Raw genomic sequence first — 19,324 nt, 5'->3', positions numbered from 1 at the left:
TTTAGTGTTAGCTATATTAAATTGTAATAATTTTGATTTCTCGGAGTGGATTTTAAAGTAAGAAGCTTTAGAAAAATTATCTAGGACAGATTGGACTTCTTTAATAGACTTGAGCGGGTCGTTAAGAGATAGTAAAATATCGTCCACAAAAAGACTGATCTTAAATTGACACTTTGGTGTTTGTATCCCTTTTATATTGGGATTTGTTTGACCAGCAGTTCCATTACTATAGCGAACAGTGGGGACAAAGGGCATCCCTCTCTGGTTCCGTTAGAGATGGGACAGAGCTGGATATATGGTTATTAGCATAAATTTTTGCAGAAGGACTAACATATAATGCCATTATAGTTGAGAGTATTTGATTATTAAAGTCAAATTTTAGTAATATTCGTTTAAGGAATTCCCAGTTGACTATCAAATGCTTTTTCCGCGTCGAGCGTCAAAAGCAAAGATGGGGATTTTGAGGAGTCCATCATCTTTATTACATTTAAAGATCTTCTGGTTCCATCAGATGTTTGACGGCCCTCGATGAACCCTAGTTGGTCGTTGTTAATTTTAGGGAGGATTCTTTTTAGTCTATTCGCTATTTTTTTAATAAATTCTTATGTCCGAGTTGATGAATGAAATTGGTCTATAATTATTAATCCGTTTCAGGTCTCCTTTAGGATTAGGGATAAGAGTTATGATGGCCTGCAACACTTCTTGTGGGAATTTTCCTGTTAGGGATGCTTTATGGAAAATTTTTACAAGATGAGGAGCTAGTAGGGGATATCAAAATTTTAAAGTACTCTTTAGTGTATTTGTCTGTACAGATAATTTTTTCGACTTCAGTTTAAATTGTTTCTATTATTTCTTCTTCTGTGAAAGGAGAGGATAGCTGATTCAAGCAATCCCGCAATGAGGTAGGAAGATTGATTTGAGAAAGGAGTTTGTTAATATATTCATTATTGGCTTGGAGAGTCGAAGGATCATATTTTAAAGTTGTAAAGTTGTATTCTTTGGATGTATTTTAATGTTTCCGTTGGGTGTCTAAAAAAAAAATCAGAACAAAAAATGGGTTAAACAATATTTAAAGAGGTTGTCCACTTCAATGTGTAGTGGGTTGATTAATTTAAACCTATGAAATAAGGCTTTCTTCAAATACCTTAGCTTCCAAATGAGCCTGTGAACGGCACTATAGCTGTCCGCTCATCACCATCACGTGACCCCCTGCAGCTACCTCTGATGTCCGGTGATGTCGCGTCAACTTCCGGAATGGGAAGCTGACCTGGCATCACCTAGGTGGGACTCTGAGGGACTGGACTGTGGGCAGAGTTTCACTGCAAGTCACAGCCCAGCATCACTCGCGTTCTGTTAATTAAAGCAGAGCAGGAAAAAGCGACGCTGGGCTGTGACGTGCGGTGAAACTCTGCCCACAGTCCAGTCCCTCAGAGTCCCACCTAGGTGATGCCAGGTCAGCTTCCCATTCCGGAAGTTGACGCGACATCACCGGACATCAGAGGTAGCTGCAGGGGGTCACGTGATGGTGATGAGCGGACAGCGATAGCACCGCTCACAGGCACATTTGGAAACACAAGGTAGAAAGCCTTATTTCTAAAGTTTAAATCGATCTGCCCACTGCACATTGTAGTGGACAACCTCTAATCTCTGGGCCATAACCTTCTTTGGCTTATTTAACAATGTGCAGTCGTTTGTTTTCAGGGTTTTGATATGTGTTGTATACGGATAAAAGTGCTCTTTTAAGGCTGCCATTCAAAATTTTGGACCAGTTAGCTTCAATACAATGGTACAACATTTTAATAAGGATAATTAAGCATTGATGCAATAGGGTTTGTCCAAAATGTACAAGGAAGAAAAAAAAAAAAAAAAAAAGTGACCAAAATACATGTATTTTTGGAACAAATGGTCCATATTCTTTAAAGCGCCTTCATATGAAGGCACTCGGATATCAGTGGATACTGTGCTTAGCTAAGCGGTGTTAAGAGACCCCACACACCAGTGTTTGAGAGTCAGTATATTAAGTCATCTTTCTGAAGCAGGCAAGGTATTACTTGCATCAACACATCATCCACATCAATAACTGACATGATGTAGATCTGGTGAATTTGCACTGCAGATGTATTTCACAGCATGTGCACAAGATTTCTGAAAAATGTAAAAAGTCACTTATAAAAATCTTTGAGGACTTTTTTTTTTTTTAACTTAACACATGTTCGGAAGTCTTAAAAATAAATATATTTCTATTTGGTTTCATGAAAAAATTTGCGCCATTTGTCTTTTATTGCACGATTGTTGGCTGTGGAGTGATTTGAGAATCCATCAGTGAGCTTGATGTTACAGTCTGACAGGGAGTTGATAACTCTGGTCAGTCTTTTTCTGAGCTCCTCAGCTCATATATGACCACAGACCACATAAAAGTGGAATGTGCAGAGAAACAAAAGCCAAAATGGTACAACATTTTTTAATGTGACTCAATGGCAAAACTATTTTAAGCTATAAAATACATGCATTTAACCCCTTAATGACCTTGAGTCTTTCTGTTTTTGTGTTTTCATTTTTTGCTCCCCTTTTTCCCATAGCCAGAACTTTTTTAATTTTCGTTCAATATGGCCATGTGAGGGCTTATTTTTTGCGGGACGAGCTGTACGTTTAAACGTCATCACTGGTTTTACCATATTGTGTACTGGAAAATGGGAAAAAAATTCCAAGTGCGGTGAAATTGCAAAAAAAATGCAATTCCACAGTTGGTTTTTGGGTCCTTTTTTCACCACGTTCACTGATTGCTAAAACTGACCTGCCATCATTATTCTCCAGGTCATTACGAGTTCGTAGACACCAAACATGTATAGGTTCTTTTTTATTTAAGTGGTTAAAAAAAAATCCAAAGTTTGATAAAAAAAAAAAATAAATAAATAAATTACGCCATTTTCCGAGACCCGTAGCGTCTCCATTTTTCGGGATCTGGGGCCGTGTGAGGGCTTATTTTTTGCGCACCGGGCTGTTTTTATTGATACCATTTTGGGGTACATCCAATGTTTTGATCGCCCGTTATTGCATTTTATTGCAATGTTGCAGCGACCAAGAAAACGTAATTCTGGCGTTTAGAATTTTTTGCTCGTTACGCCGTTTAACCGATTGGATTAATTCTTCTTTTATATAGATAGATAGATAGATAGATAGATAGATCGGGCGATTCTGAACGCGGCGATACCAAATCTGTGTACGTGGTTTTTTTTTTTATTATTTTATTTTAAATGGGGTGAAAGGGGGTGATTTAATCTTTTATATTTTTATTTTTTAATATTTTGAAAAACTTTTTTTTTTTTTTTTTACACTTTCTGCATGCTTCAATTGTCTCCATAGGAGACTAGAAGCAGCAGTTGTCTGATTGCTTATACTGCATACAGGCGATGAGCAGATCGCTTGCATGCAGCAGAAATGCTCACTTGCTATGAGCGCTGACCACTAGATGGCGCTCATAGCAATTGAGACATGACAACCACAGGGGTCTGCTGCAGACCCTGGGTTGTCATGCCCACCCATGGGTGACCCACGATCACGTGACAGGGTCACCGATGGGCGGGGCTTAGGACGCGCTTTCCGGAAGCGCGAGTTAAATGCCGTTGTCAGATTGACAGCGGCATTTAACTGGTTAACATCCGCGGGTGGATCGTGATTCCACCCGCGGCTGTTGCGGGTACACGTCAGCTGTAAGAATCAGCTGACATGTGCCTGGTTCAGTGCGGGCTCACCGCCGGAGCCCCCGCTGAACCGGCCTTTCCGACCTGGTGCGTACTATTACTGACCAGGTCGGAAAGGGGTTAAAAAAGGAGTTGATGATAGGTTCCTATAGGTTAAAAAAAAAAATTACTCCCACTCCCAACTTTGAACAACTCCTTTAAACAGAGGATCATTCAGGTTTCCCTTGGTCATTGCTGTATTATTTCCACAGTCAGATGTGTGATATTATGAGGCAGGAATGTGTTTTTTTTTCCTTTTGCTTACTCCTGCAGTTCTCCGTCATATCTCAATGTGCCTTTAGTTAATAAAACCTAAGAGCGGCAAAGTGAAGCATATCATACCAATGTAATCATTTTAAACTACATTTATTGAATACAGTACACAAAATGCATAACTATATATTGACCCAAAATAAAAAACAAAAATGTAGAAAAAAAAGTATATATATATATATATCTGAAACAGGAGAGAGAAGAACACATTGTTCATTTTACTCAATTTAGTGCTGTATGGGGCTTTGTAATGTGTGGCGAGAAAACAGTGAGGAATCTTGCAATACTCCATGTTCAGCGTCTCCCACTGAACACTATAGCCTGTATGGCACATAGTTCTCAGTTCATCCCTCTCAATTCCAGGTAATGTGACCTGTGAAATACGTCTGTCATAAGAGGTCTTCCGGTGACACTTTCTCACACTTGTAAACGCACGGCTAGAATTAGAATTCTGTAAGTGTAGGTAAAGTTCATATCATGTAAAGGTGAAGTGCAGTCATGATGGAGGGTGCTCTTCTCCTCGAATTGCCTTGTATTTAGCCATATCTTCAGGAAAGACCTTGCTCAGCTCTTGGATTAAAAGGCTTTTAAATTTCTGCAGTATGCAAAAAAAAAAAAAAAAAAAACATTAAAAATAAAACATTTTCAACAGAAGCAAAAAAAAAAAAAAAAACACAACCCTGTATGTAATTAATTTAATCCCTTTTAAACAGCAGCAAACAGGACAAGCTCTGGCCGCTGTTGTTGAAGGCCGCTCTATACACCTTTCATGGGATGTACCATTACTTCTTATGCGAGGAAGGGCCTGAATCTGATAAGACAGGCATACTTTCAATAAAAATCCATGTCAAGATAGCGGTAAAAACCTAACAAAATGCTCATTTTAATATTAGGCACACAAACTTTCATACAGGATTAAACAGATCCAGTATGAATCCGCTTAAATGTCTTGTTCATACAATGCAATTCTAGTGAACATTTAAAGGGGTTTAGCTACTTTAACAAATGTATTGATGACATGGTTGCAGCACTTCCTAATATATAAAGCACTGGTAGAATTACCCAGCTTCACAAGTTCTATATGTTTACCTGGTTGTTGTTGGCGTATGGTTAAAAACTTTGCTACTGATATTTGTGTTGGTGTTCATTTTTTTTGTGCAAATATCTTGAGAATCTAGAGGGCTGAAAGTCTACAACTCTCTGAAGTGCCTGATTTTCCTATATGCTACATTAATGTCGTCACCATGTAGTAAATTCTGTTTTTTTTTTTTTGACAAATATCTCGAGAATGCTTTTGCATTACATTTTTTGGCAAGTGGGTATTAGAGGGCTGGTGAAACCTGGTATAAAAGCTTCCAAAGTTCCAAATTTACCCATGTGCCAAATCTGGGACAGAATGGTCTGCTTGGCCACGCATAAAGAACGGACATCAGAGATTCATTTTTACATACATAAACCTTTCAGGTCCTCCTCCTGCGCTTGTTAGTGTTGCATTCCTCAGACTGCACAGCTCTCTTGTCCAGAAAATAGCTGCAGGTGGAGAAGAATGGGACCAGATCTATCCATCAACCAATGTGCAGTGCTTTTTAATTAGATGGTCATGTGACCAATACATTGGCCTTTTCCATCAACTTCCAGGAAGCCAGGAGAGCTGCACAGGCAATGAAGAAAGCTGTACTAACACGGGAAAAAGGAGAACCTGGAAGTGGTAGAAAATCTTGGCCTAAAAATGATAAAGTGGCCAATCCCCTTAATGAAGTTTTTAACCAAATTATGATTGGACCCAAAGAGAAGTATACAGCTCTCGGAAAACTTTCCTTCTTATTTGCTAAACAGACATTTACTTCCTTACCTTCATTGTGTCGATTTTCCCTTTAACTTGCTCATTTTTCGCTAATGCTCTTTCCAAACACTCCTTTGTGTACAGCTGAGGATTTCGGCCTTGATCGATGTAGCTAGAAAACACAACATTGCAAATGGTAACTCTTAAACCAATGCACTCATGTATAGCAGCCTTCAATTTTATAGTCAAAATAGAATTTTTAAGTTGGTTTTTCAAGAGGCTTTTTAATGGATTTCTTACAGAACAATAGTGCAGCTGTAGGCAAGGATGGCAGCAGAGGGCACAGCAAAAAGAAATTAATGTACAAACCCCTTTCAACACAAGTGAAACCACAATATATGTATATAAAAAAGGATAAAACAAAGAATAAACCATGCTTAACCAATCAAATGAGGCCTATATCTTTTTGCATATACTGAAAAGTTTTACAAGGATTAACAAATATGTTACAGCAATCCTCAAAGCTTGGCGATGCACTTCATTTCTCTAGGGCAGAATCACCACAAGTGGTGCTCACGTTTTATGTACCAATTTTAACAGATCTCCCTACTATAAAAAGGTACATCAACCCATCGCAAAAACTGCAGCAGAAAAAAAATAATCTGTTGCAAACTCACCGTGAAATCTGTAGCAAAATATACATTTTTTTTTTTTTTTTTTTTTTTTTAATATGCAGAAGTTATTGTGGAGTTTACCCTATGCATGGTCAAGGGCAAAATCCATGGTGGAAACCAGCAGCATAAATTGGCATGCTGCAGACTTAAATAGAATGAATCATCAGAAACTGATCTACTGTTTACATCAGGCTTTTTGGTTAAAAAAAAAAAATAAAAAAAATTCCATATCATTATCTCTATTAAAAAAATAGTAATCTTGTAATTGTCACAGAGGCCACTGGGGCCATTTTAGACTCCGACTTCTTATCCTTTCATGAATTTTTTCATGTATTTCCATTACCAGAGGCAGGATTACAATGTCCGAAATACAGCTGATAACACAGGATCCACCAACCACAACAGATGATGTAACAGCTGGCACTGCTCACTTGCCTTCACAATGATCTTTGCACACGCTCATTAGATGCCTCAATACAAGACAAAGGGTCTGAGTTGGGTACGCTAACACTGGCGTATGTTCTCTCATGCGAGAGACGCGGGTAGATTATGCTCAAACGCTCTCAGAATCCGAGCATCATCTTACTGTGATCTGATTCTATCGCATGAGAGAATTGCAGCACAGGTGCAGGGAAGATCGAGAACTTAAAAAGGGGATTTTCCAGGAACAAAGTTCATTTTAATCAATAGATCTTGGAATAATAATAAGTTCCACAATTGGATGTGTTTAAAAATAATGTTCCTGTGCTGAGATAATCTTATAAATGTGCCCTGCTGTGTACTGTGTAATGGCTGTGTCTGACCGTGCAGGAACATGGTCTGATCATACCACAGCTCCTGGGCAGGGGAGGAAGCAAAATAGTATGCAAGTGTAAGAGGGTGTATAGAGATATGTGTGTTGGTGATGACTGAGTGGAGGCCACACCTGTAATGATGACATCTGACCACTAGATGTCAGTGACACTCACTGTTGATCTAAATTTTATTAAGTGTTAAGAAAACAATACTTGAATAATTTTATGACTGCTGCGATGCAAATAATAGACGAACTGTGCAGTGAAGATGTAATTTTGCTCCTTGAGTTATAAAATACTTTCATTGCATCATTGCTCTGCCACTCAAGCTGAGGATGGATAAAGTTTGTTTGGTGGAGAGGGGTTGGGTTGCCAGGGAGAAGGAGCTGGGACGTGACGCGTGTGGTCTGGGAGCTCCTGGTGGATGAAAAAAAAAAAAAAGGAAGGTCCGGAGTAGGCGAACCTGGTTCCCCCTTGGAGTGCAGCGGTTTCGTGCTCCTGTGATTGGTGACGTCTGGGACAATAATCCTCTATTTCTGTTCGGTGAAGAGCGCGGGGAAGTGCAACAGTGGGATAACATTGAAAAGAGCCAGCCATCTTTTGAAGTGTGATACGGCGCCCACGGAGGGTAAAGCACCCTATGTTTTAAACAAGGATGAGATACCTCATGTTGTTCTTATTTTAAATTCTCCCTGACCGGTCCAACCAGGTTCGCCTACTCCGGACCTTCCTTTTTTTTTTTTTCCTCATCCACCAGGAGCTCCCAGACCACACGCGTCACGTCCCAGCTCCGTCTCCCTGGCAACCCAACCCCTCTCCACCAAACAAACTTTATCCATCCTCAGCTTGAGTGGCAGAGCAATGAAAGTATTTTATAACTCAAGCAGCAAAATTACATCTTCACTGCACAGTTCGTCTATTATTTGCATCGCAGCAGTCATAAAATTATTCAAGTATTGTTTTCTTAACACTTAATAAAATTTAGATCAACAGTGAGTGTCACTGACATCTAGTGGTCAGATGTCATCGTTACAGGTGTGGCCTCCACTCACAGTCATCACCAACACACATCTCTATACACCCTCTTACACAGACATACAGGGCATCACAGCTGATTCTTTCTTTGAAGTAAAACACTTTTTAAAAATGGGCAGTGAACGGTTTTATCTCACAAAAATAATCAGCTGTAATGTCTGTATACTCTTCCTTCCTCCCCTGCCCAGGAGCTGTGATATGATCAGACCATGTTCCTGCAGGGTGAGACTCAGCCATTATACAGTACACAGCAGGGGCACATTTATAAGATTATCTCAGCACTGGAACATTTTTTTTTTTAAAAACACATCCTATTGTGGAATTTATCATTATTCCAAGATGTGTTGATAAAAATCAACTTTAAAATTAACTCTGTAGAAAAACCCCTTTAATTTCTGAATCCTCTCTATTGTCTCACTGAGCGTACACCGGACTGCACTTGGATGACATCTGAGTGCAGGTCGATGTTTCACCTGCACCCACAGACTTGTATGGTGCATATGATCCGAATATCGGAGCCACACACAGCATTCTGCGATTGTCTTCTCGTGCTGAATCAGTGTGAGAAAACAATCGCAGATCTGCACTGCCCGATAATACAACACTGGGCCAAGTGCTATTCAATAAAACATCTGATCGCACTCGGGCGTCTTATACGCCAGTGTGAGCCAGCCCTTAGTCTATTGCTGTTTATGTTCATTTTCCCAAACATTAGGAATAGAAAAATCTAAAAGAGCCCTAGTGGCCAATGTGAAATTCAAAAATAAAAATTAGGAATTTTACAAACAGACTGTGATACAGGGCTGGGAGAGAAAAAAATAATTGCCAAAGGTTTAAAAAACAAAAACACACTTTTAAACAAAAAAAACTGATTTAAAAAGGGAACCTGACAGCTGATTATGAGCTGCCTGTGTATCAGGCAGCACATAAGCACTGGCCATGTGATTTTAGCCATGGATGGTTGACTCTGAAATGCTGCAGTGATTCAGAGAAAAACCATACTTGAAAAGCCACTAAGGACTGAGCTGCACAGGAGACTAGCCAGACAGGAGGTTCCCCAGTGGCTTCTGCCCGCCCGCTGTCAATGACTGTCAGGTTTCTCCCTATACAAGCAAGCAGGACGAGACCTGTCACCTCAAGAGGAGCTGTCGGGGAGAAGCTGCCGGGCACTGGCCTTTCCAACTAACCTGCCATGGGGCTTGGTGGCCGCAGTATTTCAGAGACAAACGTACATGACTGAAATCATACAGGCAGTGTCTGAGACATGTTGCCCGTGGATCAGGCATGTATCAGCTATTAGGTTCCCTTTAAACAATAGTTAATTTTCTGATGACAAATTCCCTTTAAAGAGACTAGTAAACCTACAGCAATGTAGTCCTTCATAACATATCTCCACTCACCACCAATGATTATCCGCTTTCTTCCTCTACACAGTGTAAACAGAAAGCTAACAATTAATGCTGTTTGTACAATGCTCATCATTGACAGGACTAGCAGAGCTGCCGCAAATAAAAGTGATCTAACAAAACCACAGCAAGAAGCCAAGTAAGTGATACATCGCAGGAATCAGGGTCTTTGGCCCCTCATGGTATGCTCAGAGGGAGCAGCAAATTCCTCGTGATAGATTTCCATTAAAATCCATTACGCAGGTCAATGTCCATGTGGATAGCTGAGCCATGTTTAAAAGGGATTTTCCCACAATAGACATCAAATTAATCTACATTGATTAAATTGCCACTCTTACTGATCCTGAGTGACAACCTGCATTATAGTGAGGATCGGCAGAAGCGTTTCTTTCGGTTATTGTTAGAAACCGTAGAAAACCTTTAGAAAGACACATGCTTTAAGCTTCTAAGGTGCAGTGAAAAAGGCATTAAGAACAAAAAATTCCTGTATGAAATACTATACAAAAAACATGCTGTATAACTGGCACATGGAGTGCTGATGGCCTGTAATACAGCCATGTAGATTTCCACTGAGGCCTACTGATTTGTGAATGCACTGGACTATAAGACCAGACTGTCACCCAGGCTCAGTTAAAGACAAGCAGTTCAATGAGAGTCAATGTTGCATCACATATAACCAATATTGGTCAATTCAGATCCATCAGATTATGAGTGTTAAAGAGAACCTGTCAGCAGGATATTGCTAAGTACAGGTATAGCCACATTAGCGCTGTAATGCTTATTAAAATGATACATGCGGTGAAGAATTCAGTTTTGTGGTTTTTGTGTAATCAGCATTTGAAGCTTTATTGTAACAATATTTTCGTGCATTGGGGCAGGACTTGGGGGTCTTTTCTTCCTGCTCCGGCCCCTCAGCCTGCCTCCTGTGTTTGAATGACAGGGCACTGATCTGTCAGACACCTGCCTGCTATTTCACATCTCGCATGGGCACAGTCATTGCACTGGTCTCCAATAAAATGGCACATGCACACAATTCCGAAAGTCATTATATTATTAATACTAATGTAGAAACATTAAATATAGTATATTTCTCAAGGTCATCCAACTCCGTGTATCATAAAAAAAAAAAAAAAAAAAAAATTAGTATTTTATTAGATATTCATGAAAATGGAACAAGAACCACACACAACATTTCCACAATGGGTAAATAAGTATCCAGATGACACCAAGTAACACTAATAAACCCTATATTGTTATCCTATATTATTAAATCTGCCTAGCCTCAGAGGTTGGCACCCTAAGGATCAACGATAAATGGCACCGCTGCTCAACGGTGGCTGTCCCTTTACATCCCTCTAAGACACTCGGCTACTCAAGGATAATTATACCTTGAAAAAAAATATATGGACTAAACATGATGTAAAGATAGCAGATAACACAGGGGTGTAAAAAAGAGAATAGCAAAAATATTTACAGATCACTGACCATCATTTCCTCAATACATCATAGAGGGTCATTGCTGCTAGTCTTTATTGCCATCAAGGAAATTGGATAATCATAGAATATCAGTGCTTGAAGCACGAATGATAAAATCAATTTTAAGGCTTTTTTTGATACACCAATGCCGACGTTGCCTTCACTAGCACACTATCAGGAGCGGCGACAATATGTCTCCCTCTTCTGCGCGCTCCTGCACTTGTCGTCGAGAACTCGAGCAATGACTTATATGCAACTGCGCGTGCCGACAGCGCCATTTTATTGGAGACAACTACAATGACTGCGCCGCCACGAAATGTGAAATAGGAGGCAGATCAGTGCCCTGTCATTCAAACACAGCAGGCAGATGGAGGGGCCAGAGCAGGAAGAAAAGACCCACCGTCCTGCCCCAATGAATGGAAAGCTCATTACAAGGAAACTTCATACACGCATTACACAAAAACCACAAAACGGGAGGTCTTCACCACAGGTATCATTTTAATTAGTATTAGATGCCAATGTGGCCATGTCTGTACTTGGCAAAATCCTGCGGACAGATTCTCTTTAAGCCTGACAGAGAAAAGTTGCACCTCAGCCTTGCATGGGGCTAAGTCATTGATTTCAAAACGAGCAAGGATAGTAATAATACTTGACAGATTAAGAACCAAAGCCACAGTCTAAAGAACAGGACTCCAGCTGCAGAGTCCTGGTAAAAGTCACATACAGTAATCAAGTGTTACATTGAGATTAGCTCCCAATTTATTTTTGTCACATGAATGGAGAAAGTGACATAGTTATTCAATTGACTATCAGTGTAACCAACTAACTAGAAAACAGCAACTAATATTCAATGTAAACCCTATTATGACACATGGATGTCACATAGTGGTCAATTGGGGGTGGGGGCCCAGGTAAGAGCAGTGCCTGCTTTGGTAGATCTTGTGCAATAATGCAATTACATTACCACACAGTCAATTGGAGTGCCATGTACTACTAGGTTTCCCATGCAGCTGCACCCCCAACTATGACAATGGAAGGCTATACACATAGCCTGCCAAATTAGCAGGTTTTAATAATTTAATGTGTATGGGGGACACTATGGAAAACACAGACTCATTTATTGGGAATGAAAAATACGATATCAGATTGAAGAAAATAGTGCACTGCAAGCAAACATTTCACAGAGACAAACAAGTCATTCATAATGTAAAGTAAATACACACGCTTATAGGAATGTAAACTACCGTATATAGAAAACTTACTCAAATACTTCCAAGGGCACAGTTATGTCATGAAGCTGTTGACGACACTTGTCAACATCCTGTAATCCTGTGATCATGAAATTCCTGTAGAAATACAAGCAAGCAATTAATTACTAGGCACACTGCATACAGGTTTGTCTAGATAAGATGTTTTAGGAAGCTGCTCTTCTACCCATTATTAAAATCTGCAGTAAAGCAGAATTGAGAAAAAATGAAAAAAGTATCTGGAAATGCTTTAGCTTGAGAAAGATCCACATATGGATCTAAACATCATCATTATTGACTAAAATCTACTTTATTTCTAATTTTTGGCATTGATGAGCTGCCTCCACTGTTTGATATATTTGGAGGATTGCTTTTTTTTTGCCTAGGAGGCTTGGCACCTTTTTTTCTGCTGTGGTGCTGCACCTACATTTTCCTTTTGGAAATGCTTTAGGATAGAAAAAAAGCAGCAGGAGAAATAATAGCCAGCAAATGTAGAGGTCCCAACCAGGGACCAGAGGTCGCACTAAATATTTTCCAGCAAGGTAACAATAATCCTCTTAAGTACGGACCCCGAATGGTAAAGTTCGGAGTCCGTACTGGACACCTGTGTTACTGTTTGGTTTCAGCAGCCCACATTTAGACGTGGGGTCTCAGTCGTCTCTACTTTTGATAACAAGCGCGAAGTAAAGCTGACAGCGGCCGGCTGCAGCCCTCAGCTTTATCTTGGCTGGTTATGAAAAACAGAGGGGTCCCCACGCCCTTTTTTTAAATTTAAATAACCAATTTAAAAAAAAAAAAAAAAAAAAGCGGCGTGCCCCCCCACTCACCCTCCCCCCACTCACCCTCCCCCCACTCATTTTTGATACCCAGCCAAGCTAGAGCAGACAGTTGGAGTCTGGTATTCTCAGGCTGGAACGGCACATGGATATTGGGCCATCCCCGGCTTAAAAATCAAAGCCCGTAGCTGCCCCAGAAATAGTGAATTCCATTAGATGCGCCAATTCTGGAGCTATGCCCGTTTCTTCTCGCTTGCCCTGGTGCATTTGGGTAGTATTTTGTGGTTGATGTCAGCTTTGTAATATCAGCTAACATCAAGCCCAGACACCCCCATTACTAAACAAGTAAAAAGTAATAAAGACACAGAGAAAAGTCCTTTAATTCAACAAAACACTCCTTGACAATGATCCTCTTTTACCCATTAACATAAAATTTTTTAAAAAATCAGAGTAATCCTCACCTGTCCACCGTTAATCTATAATGCTAATGTCTCACGACAAAACCAAACACGGCTACATCTGGATGCATTGCTAAGCGGTGACCGCTAAGCCCGGCATCCAGGACACATTGAGCTGACCGAGAGAACACAGCTGCGTGTGACCAGCAGTGGCGTCATTAAGGTTATCATCGGTCACACCCAGCCGTGTTCTCACGCTCAGCTCATTATGTCCTGGATGCCGGGCTGAGCGGTCGCATTACTTATATCACCGCTCAGCAATGAATCCAGATGTAGCAGAGCTGGGGCTCGTCGTGGGACATATGGATTATCGGCGGACAGGTAAGGTTGACTGATTTTTTTATTTTGATCTTAATAAATGGGTAAAAGAGGGGTTTCGTCAGGGAGTGTTTTGTTCTATTTAAGGACTTTTCTGTGTGTGTGTGGGCGTGTGTCTTTCTTACTTTTGATTATGGGGTTAATAATGGGGGTGTCTGATAGACACCTCTCCATTACTAACCCCTAGGCTAGATGTTAGAGGACATAAAACAGCTAACATCAACCCCAAAACCATTATCCTACTTGCCAACGCACCAGAGCAAGTGGGAAGAGCCGATGATAAGCGCCAGAATTGGGGCATCTAATGGATGCGCCATTTCTGGGGCGGCTGAGTCTGGGAAGGGACCAATATCTATGGTCCCCTTCCCAACCTAGTAATATCAGCCCGCAGCTATCTAACCTTTGCTGGCTATTAAATATAGGGGGGACCCCCACATCATTATTTGGAGGGTTCCCCCATTTTAATGACCAGTAAAGGTTAAGCAGACAGTTGCAGGCTGATATTAATTGCCTGGGAAGACCTGCGGTAACATCAGTAAGGTTACCGTTGACCAGAGCCAATGTTTCCTGCGCTGTCACATAGATGACAGCGTGGTAACCGCCTGATGTTCAGGCCCCCCATTCATTTGAATGGGGTCCAGGTTAGAGTTCAGGTACCGTTCTGGTACCAGAACCGAACCCGACGGACCCGAACATCCACGGGTCCGCCCACACTACTCAGCATTTTTAGGTGAGGAGAACTATGTAATTAGCATCAGCATGGAAGATATACAAAATGTTAAGAACTCGCTGTTTATGTAGGGAAACATTACTATATCTTATAACAATGCTGGCATGAACAAATAGAGAACGGAGGCATATCTAACCTGACTGTACATCATACCCAGTCAAGTTATTGCTGCAGTAAATCTTTAACCTCATAGTCAGATCAGCCTAGCCGGACCCACGACACCCCAGCCGCCCACCAGAGCCACCCCTAGCCCAGCCAGGCGCAGGGCATTTATTAGGGACATCCAAACCCAGGGAATGGCACCCACCAGGGCCACCAAACCAAACGTCATAAGCAGCTCATGACAGCAGTAAATGTATAACAACAAAATCTCACCCCTGCACAATAGCATTACAGGTAGTTAGCATACAATGTCGGAGATAAACAAATGGTATATTTTGGGAATATATAAGGGGAGTTCATAGATAATAAAGAGGTTTGTGGACTGCGACGAAGGACTGGTTAAAGTACTCCCAAAGTTTTTATCCTCTTAACATATTGCAGTCATCATATTATACAGCACTGTGTACTTACAATTACTCATTTTACCTTCTACCCAGTTAATTCTTCTCTTTTCTCTGCTCTGTGTAGAAACAGGAAGTCTCTGGTCCCTGCATTTATCATTCCCCTCTTCAACTCCTGACCCAGCGGCTCCGTCCTCTCCCCTGCCAGGGACTTTCGCAGTGACTGATGAGTCATACAGGGAAAATTGGCCTCCTGTTTCTACATAGAGCTTAGGGTGTTTTCACATAGCGTTCTGTATCCCCCTTGGGGCATACGTCCTAAAATTCCCCACAAAACGTGGTCTTGACGTATGCTCTGACAGGGCCATAGACCGCAATGGTGACGGCAAAGCGAACGTGCTCCACTGTGCATTTTTTTCGGAAGTGTACGCCCACAGGAGGCGGACACTCAGATGCAGCAGCCTACGTCTGACTGTGCATCCTGTGGAAGTACACTCCCAAAAAAAGTGCACAGCGGAGCGCATGTTCGCTTTGCCATCACCACTGCGGTCTATGGCCCTGTCCGAGCATTTGTCCGGACCCCGTTTTGCTGGGAATTTTAGGACGTATGCCCTGACGGGGACACAAAATGCTGTGTGAAAACACCCTTAGAAGGATTCAGCTAGTCAGTTTTTAATTATTTTATGTCATAGACCTAATGGAAAAGAGAAGAATTAACTGGGTAGAAAGGCAAAATGAGCAATTCTAAGTACACAGTGCTATATAATATGATGATTGTAATATATTAAGAGGATAAAAACTTTCATGGGAGTGCTTCTTTAAAGCTGATTGCTTTTGTTTTAGGGATGAGCGAGTATACTCGTTACTATTCGGTACTCGCCGAATAGTACGGTACTCGGGCTACTCGTTACTCCCCGAGTTTCCTTGTGATTACTTGCTAGGAGTAACGAGTACAATGTAAGTCAATGGGAAAAGTAAGCCTTGTCTGCTGGAGCCTATAAAGTCGTCTGGGGGCTGAGGAAAATGCTAAAATGGGTGCATGATTGTTTAAAAGCCGGTGGTAAAAAGCCGCCGGCTTTTAAACAATCACTCAGCCCCATACTGGCTTCCCAGCAGCCTCCTATCCCGATCCTAAGTTAGGACCGGGCAGGGAGCGCAGCACCAGTGAGCGGGGAGCGAAGGACCCGGGCAGGGAAGCCGGCAGTGAAAAGACTTCACCGCCAGCTTTCCCGTTCTGTGCTGCGCTCCCCGGTCCCAGATGTACGCTCCCTGGTGCTTCGCTCCCCGCCCGGTCCTAACTTAGGATCGGGATGGGAGGCGGCGGGGGAGCGTACATCAGGGAGTGGGGAGCGCAGCACCGAACGAGAAAGCCGGCGGTGAAGTCTTTTCACTGCCGGCTTTCCCGCCGGTTATTTCAAATGGACAGCTGAGGTATCAGCTGATGCTGATCAGCTGTTCATTTGAAGTAGCTGCGGTGCCCTCAGAGGAGGGTTCATGTGAGTTCATGCTTGACTGCATGAACTCACATCACCTTTCCCACGACCGCACAGCTCCGCTACATCTCTGGTAGAGAATCTCTACCAGAGATGTAGCTGAGCTAAAGAAGAAAATACCATTGGACTACGTCGGACGGAAAATAATTTTTTTAATATAGATGGAGTATCTAATTTTTTTTTGTTTTATTTCTAATAAAAATGTATTTCTGTGTTGTTGGTTTTTTTTTTAATATTTCACTTAGAAATTCATGGCGGTCATGTCTAATATTGGCGTGACCCCATGAATTTCCGGCTTAGAGCCAGCTGATAATACATAGCTGGCCCTAACCCCTTTATTACCCAGTGAGCCACCGCACCAGGGCCCTGGATGAGTTGGGTACAGCGCCAGAAGATGGCGCTTCTATGAACGTGCCATTTTCTGGGGTGGCTGCGGACTGCAATCTGCAGCGGGGGGGGGGGGGGGCAGAAAGCTTGGTCCTCCCTGCACTGCGGATTCCAGCCCCCAGCTGCCTAGTTGTACCTGGCTGGACACAAAAATAGGACGAAGCCCCACGTCATAATTTTTTTAATTAATTCATGAAATAATTTAAAAAAAGGGCTTCCATGTATTTTTGTTTCCAGCCAGGTACAAATAGGCATTGATTCTCTATCAGAGATGTAGCTGAGCTGTGCGGCCGTGGGAAAGTTGATGTGAGTTCATGCAGTCAAGCATGAACTCACATGAACCCTCCTCTGAGGGCACCACAGCTACTTCAAATGAACAGCTGATCAGCATCAGCTGATACCTCAGCTGTCCATTTGAAATAACCGGCGGGAAAGCCGGCAGTGAAAAGACTTCACCGCCGGCTTTCTCATTCGGTGCTGCGCTCCCCACTCCCTGATGTACGCTCCCCCACCGCCTCCCATCCCGATCCTAAGTTAGGACCGGGCGAAGAGCGCAGCACCAGCGAGCGGGGGGCGAAGGACCCGGGCGGGGAAGCCAGTATGGGGCTGAGTGATTGTTTAAAAGCAGACTGCTTTTTACCACCGGCTTTTAAACAATCATGCACCCATTTCAGCCTTTTCCTCAGCCCCCAGACTGCTTTATAGGCTCCAGCAATTACTCGGCTTATTCGCATTTCCCATTGACTTACATTGGGCTCGCTACTCGTAACGAGTACCCGAGTATTGGGACCTTCTCGTTACGAGTATAGCGAGTCCGATTATTTCACTACTCGCTCATCCCTATTTTATTTGCATATTAGAGATGAGTGGTTCCCATTAATGCATTGTATCCTTTCCGTACATTAAAGGGGTTGTCCAGTACTTTATATTACCCCCCCCAATGTATCCCCCGGGGCCCCTAAGCCTTTTTGTAATTACCTTACGTTGCCTGTGAGTGGCGCTATCACGGGCCGCTCACAGGTATCACGTGACCCCTGGCTGCAGCTGGCGAGAAAATCGCTGACGTCATGACAAGTGCTGGCAGTAACCGGGGGTCACGATCTTCCTGGTTCCATGGTGGATGCCAGGCTGTGGGAGGGGTTATTCCCGGGTCACACCCGGCATCCACCGCATGCTCCGTCTCTCCCCATTCATTGGGAAAGCGTGAGGTGGATGCTGGGTGTGACCCGGGAATAACCCCTCCCACAGCCTGGCATCCACCCTGGAACCAGGAAGATCGTGACTCCCGGCTGCTGCCAGCACTTGTCGTGACGTCAGCGCGGGGTCATGTGATGCCAGTGAGCGGCCAGTGATAGCGCCGCTCACAGGCAGTGTCTGCAACGTAAGGTATTTCCAAAAATCCTTAGGGGCCCCGGGGGGATAATATAAAGTACTGGACAACTTCTTTAATCTCATTTGTCTGTTTCTCTACACAAAACTGATGCTGGAAAGGATGTGCCACAGTATTAGTACTCCCTAGGAAGAAGCTAGAGATGCGCACCGCAGTGACAGCAGCAGCCGGCCACATGCAGCATCTCCTGCCATAGAGAACAGCACAGATCACATGACAACCAGCACACAAGGACTCACAGCTTCTGATTGAGGCCAGCCTGGCTGCTGGGCTGGAAGTCGCTCACGATGATCCCCAGCTGTCTTATGTTCTCCACGAACTTCTCCAGGTGCTCCTCCAAGTTATCAAACTTCTCCGCCATGTTCCCTGCGACACTTCTCCCGCGTCTGTCTCTACCGGCCAAACATGCTCCAGTCACTACGTCTCCTCACCGGGTCCCCATAGCTCCCGGTATAAAGGCTGCGGAACACTCCACGGCACAGCGCTCTCGTCTTCCGGTCTAGTCCCCGCCCCCAGGTGTCGCAGAAAGAGAATCACGTGATCAGAACGTGTATGGTTTCTGCGTGCGCGCTCTTGACTGGGTTTAATGCCGAGCGGTGACGTGTGGCGGGAACGTGCGCGGGATTCACTTTGTGTGTGTGCTCTTCGCCGGCGACAGTCACAGACTGGAGGCGCGCACACGCGGCTGGTGGAGGCGCGCACACGCGGCTGCACGTTACAGCTGATAGTGATGTGTTCGCCGTACTCAGCTTAGTGTAAACGTGCACGTACACCAGCTGCCGCTAAGCGTTCGCTATTCCAATGTATACAGACGTTTAAGGGGGCGACCACAATGTGATCA

General features: G+C 42.9%; 1 protein-coding gene across 1 annotated transcript; it reads right to left on the bottom strand.

Annotated features, from left to right (window-relative positions):
* Positions 1-4,089: 4,089 nt before the first annotated feature.
* Positions 4,090-19,038, bottom strand: MED10 (mediator complex subunit 10). Its single transcript, XM_073676640.1, has 4 exons — positions 18,723-19,038; positions 12,444-12,527; positions 5,866-5,968; positions 4,090-4,608 (listed from the first exon to the last, which is right to left on the bottom strand). The coding sequence occupies exons 1-4, from the start codon at positions 18,842-18,844 to the stop codon at positions 4,510-4,512; spliced, it is 408 nt and encodes a 135-aa protein (XP_073532741.1). The 5' UTR covers positions 18,845-19,038; the 3' UTR covers positions 4,090-4,509.
* Between the last annotated feature and the right edge of the window lie 286 nt (positions 19,039-19,324).

The sequence above is a fragment of the Phyllobates terribilis genome, unplaced genomic scaffold, assembly GCF_046119375.1.
Source record: "Phyllobates terribilis strain yellow unplaced genomic scaffold, ASM4611937v1 Scaffold_4__5_contigs__length_816908805, whole genome shotgun sequence".
NCBI lineage: Eukaryota > Metazoa > Chordata > Amphibia > Anura > Dendrobatidae > Phyllobates > Phyllobates terribilis.
Note: the sequence above shows the minus strand (reverse complement) of the source record. Positions and strands in the feature narration are given on the sequence as shown.

Bases quoted from the DNA above. Each gene is read 5' to 3' on its own strand.
- MED10 (XM_073676640.1), bottom strand. From the start codon at position 18,844: ATGGCGGAGAAGTTTGATAACTTGGAGGAGCACCTGGAGAAGTTCGTG. The intron at 12,528-18,722 runs GTGAGTCCTTGT...GTATTTCTACAG, and splicing joins GCTGGCCTCAATCAGAAGCT to GAATTTCATGATCACAGGAT. The intron at 4,609-5,865 runs GTAAGGAAGTAA...TGCATACTGCAG, and splicing joins GGAAAATCGACACAATGAAG to AAATTTAAAAGCCTTTTAAT.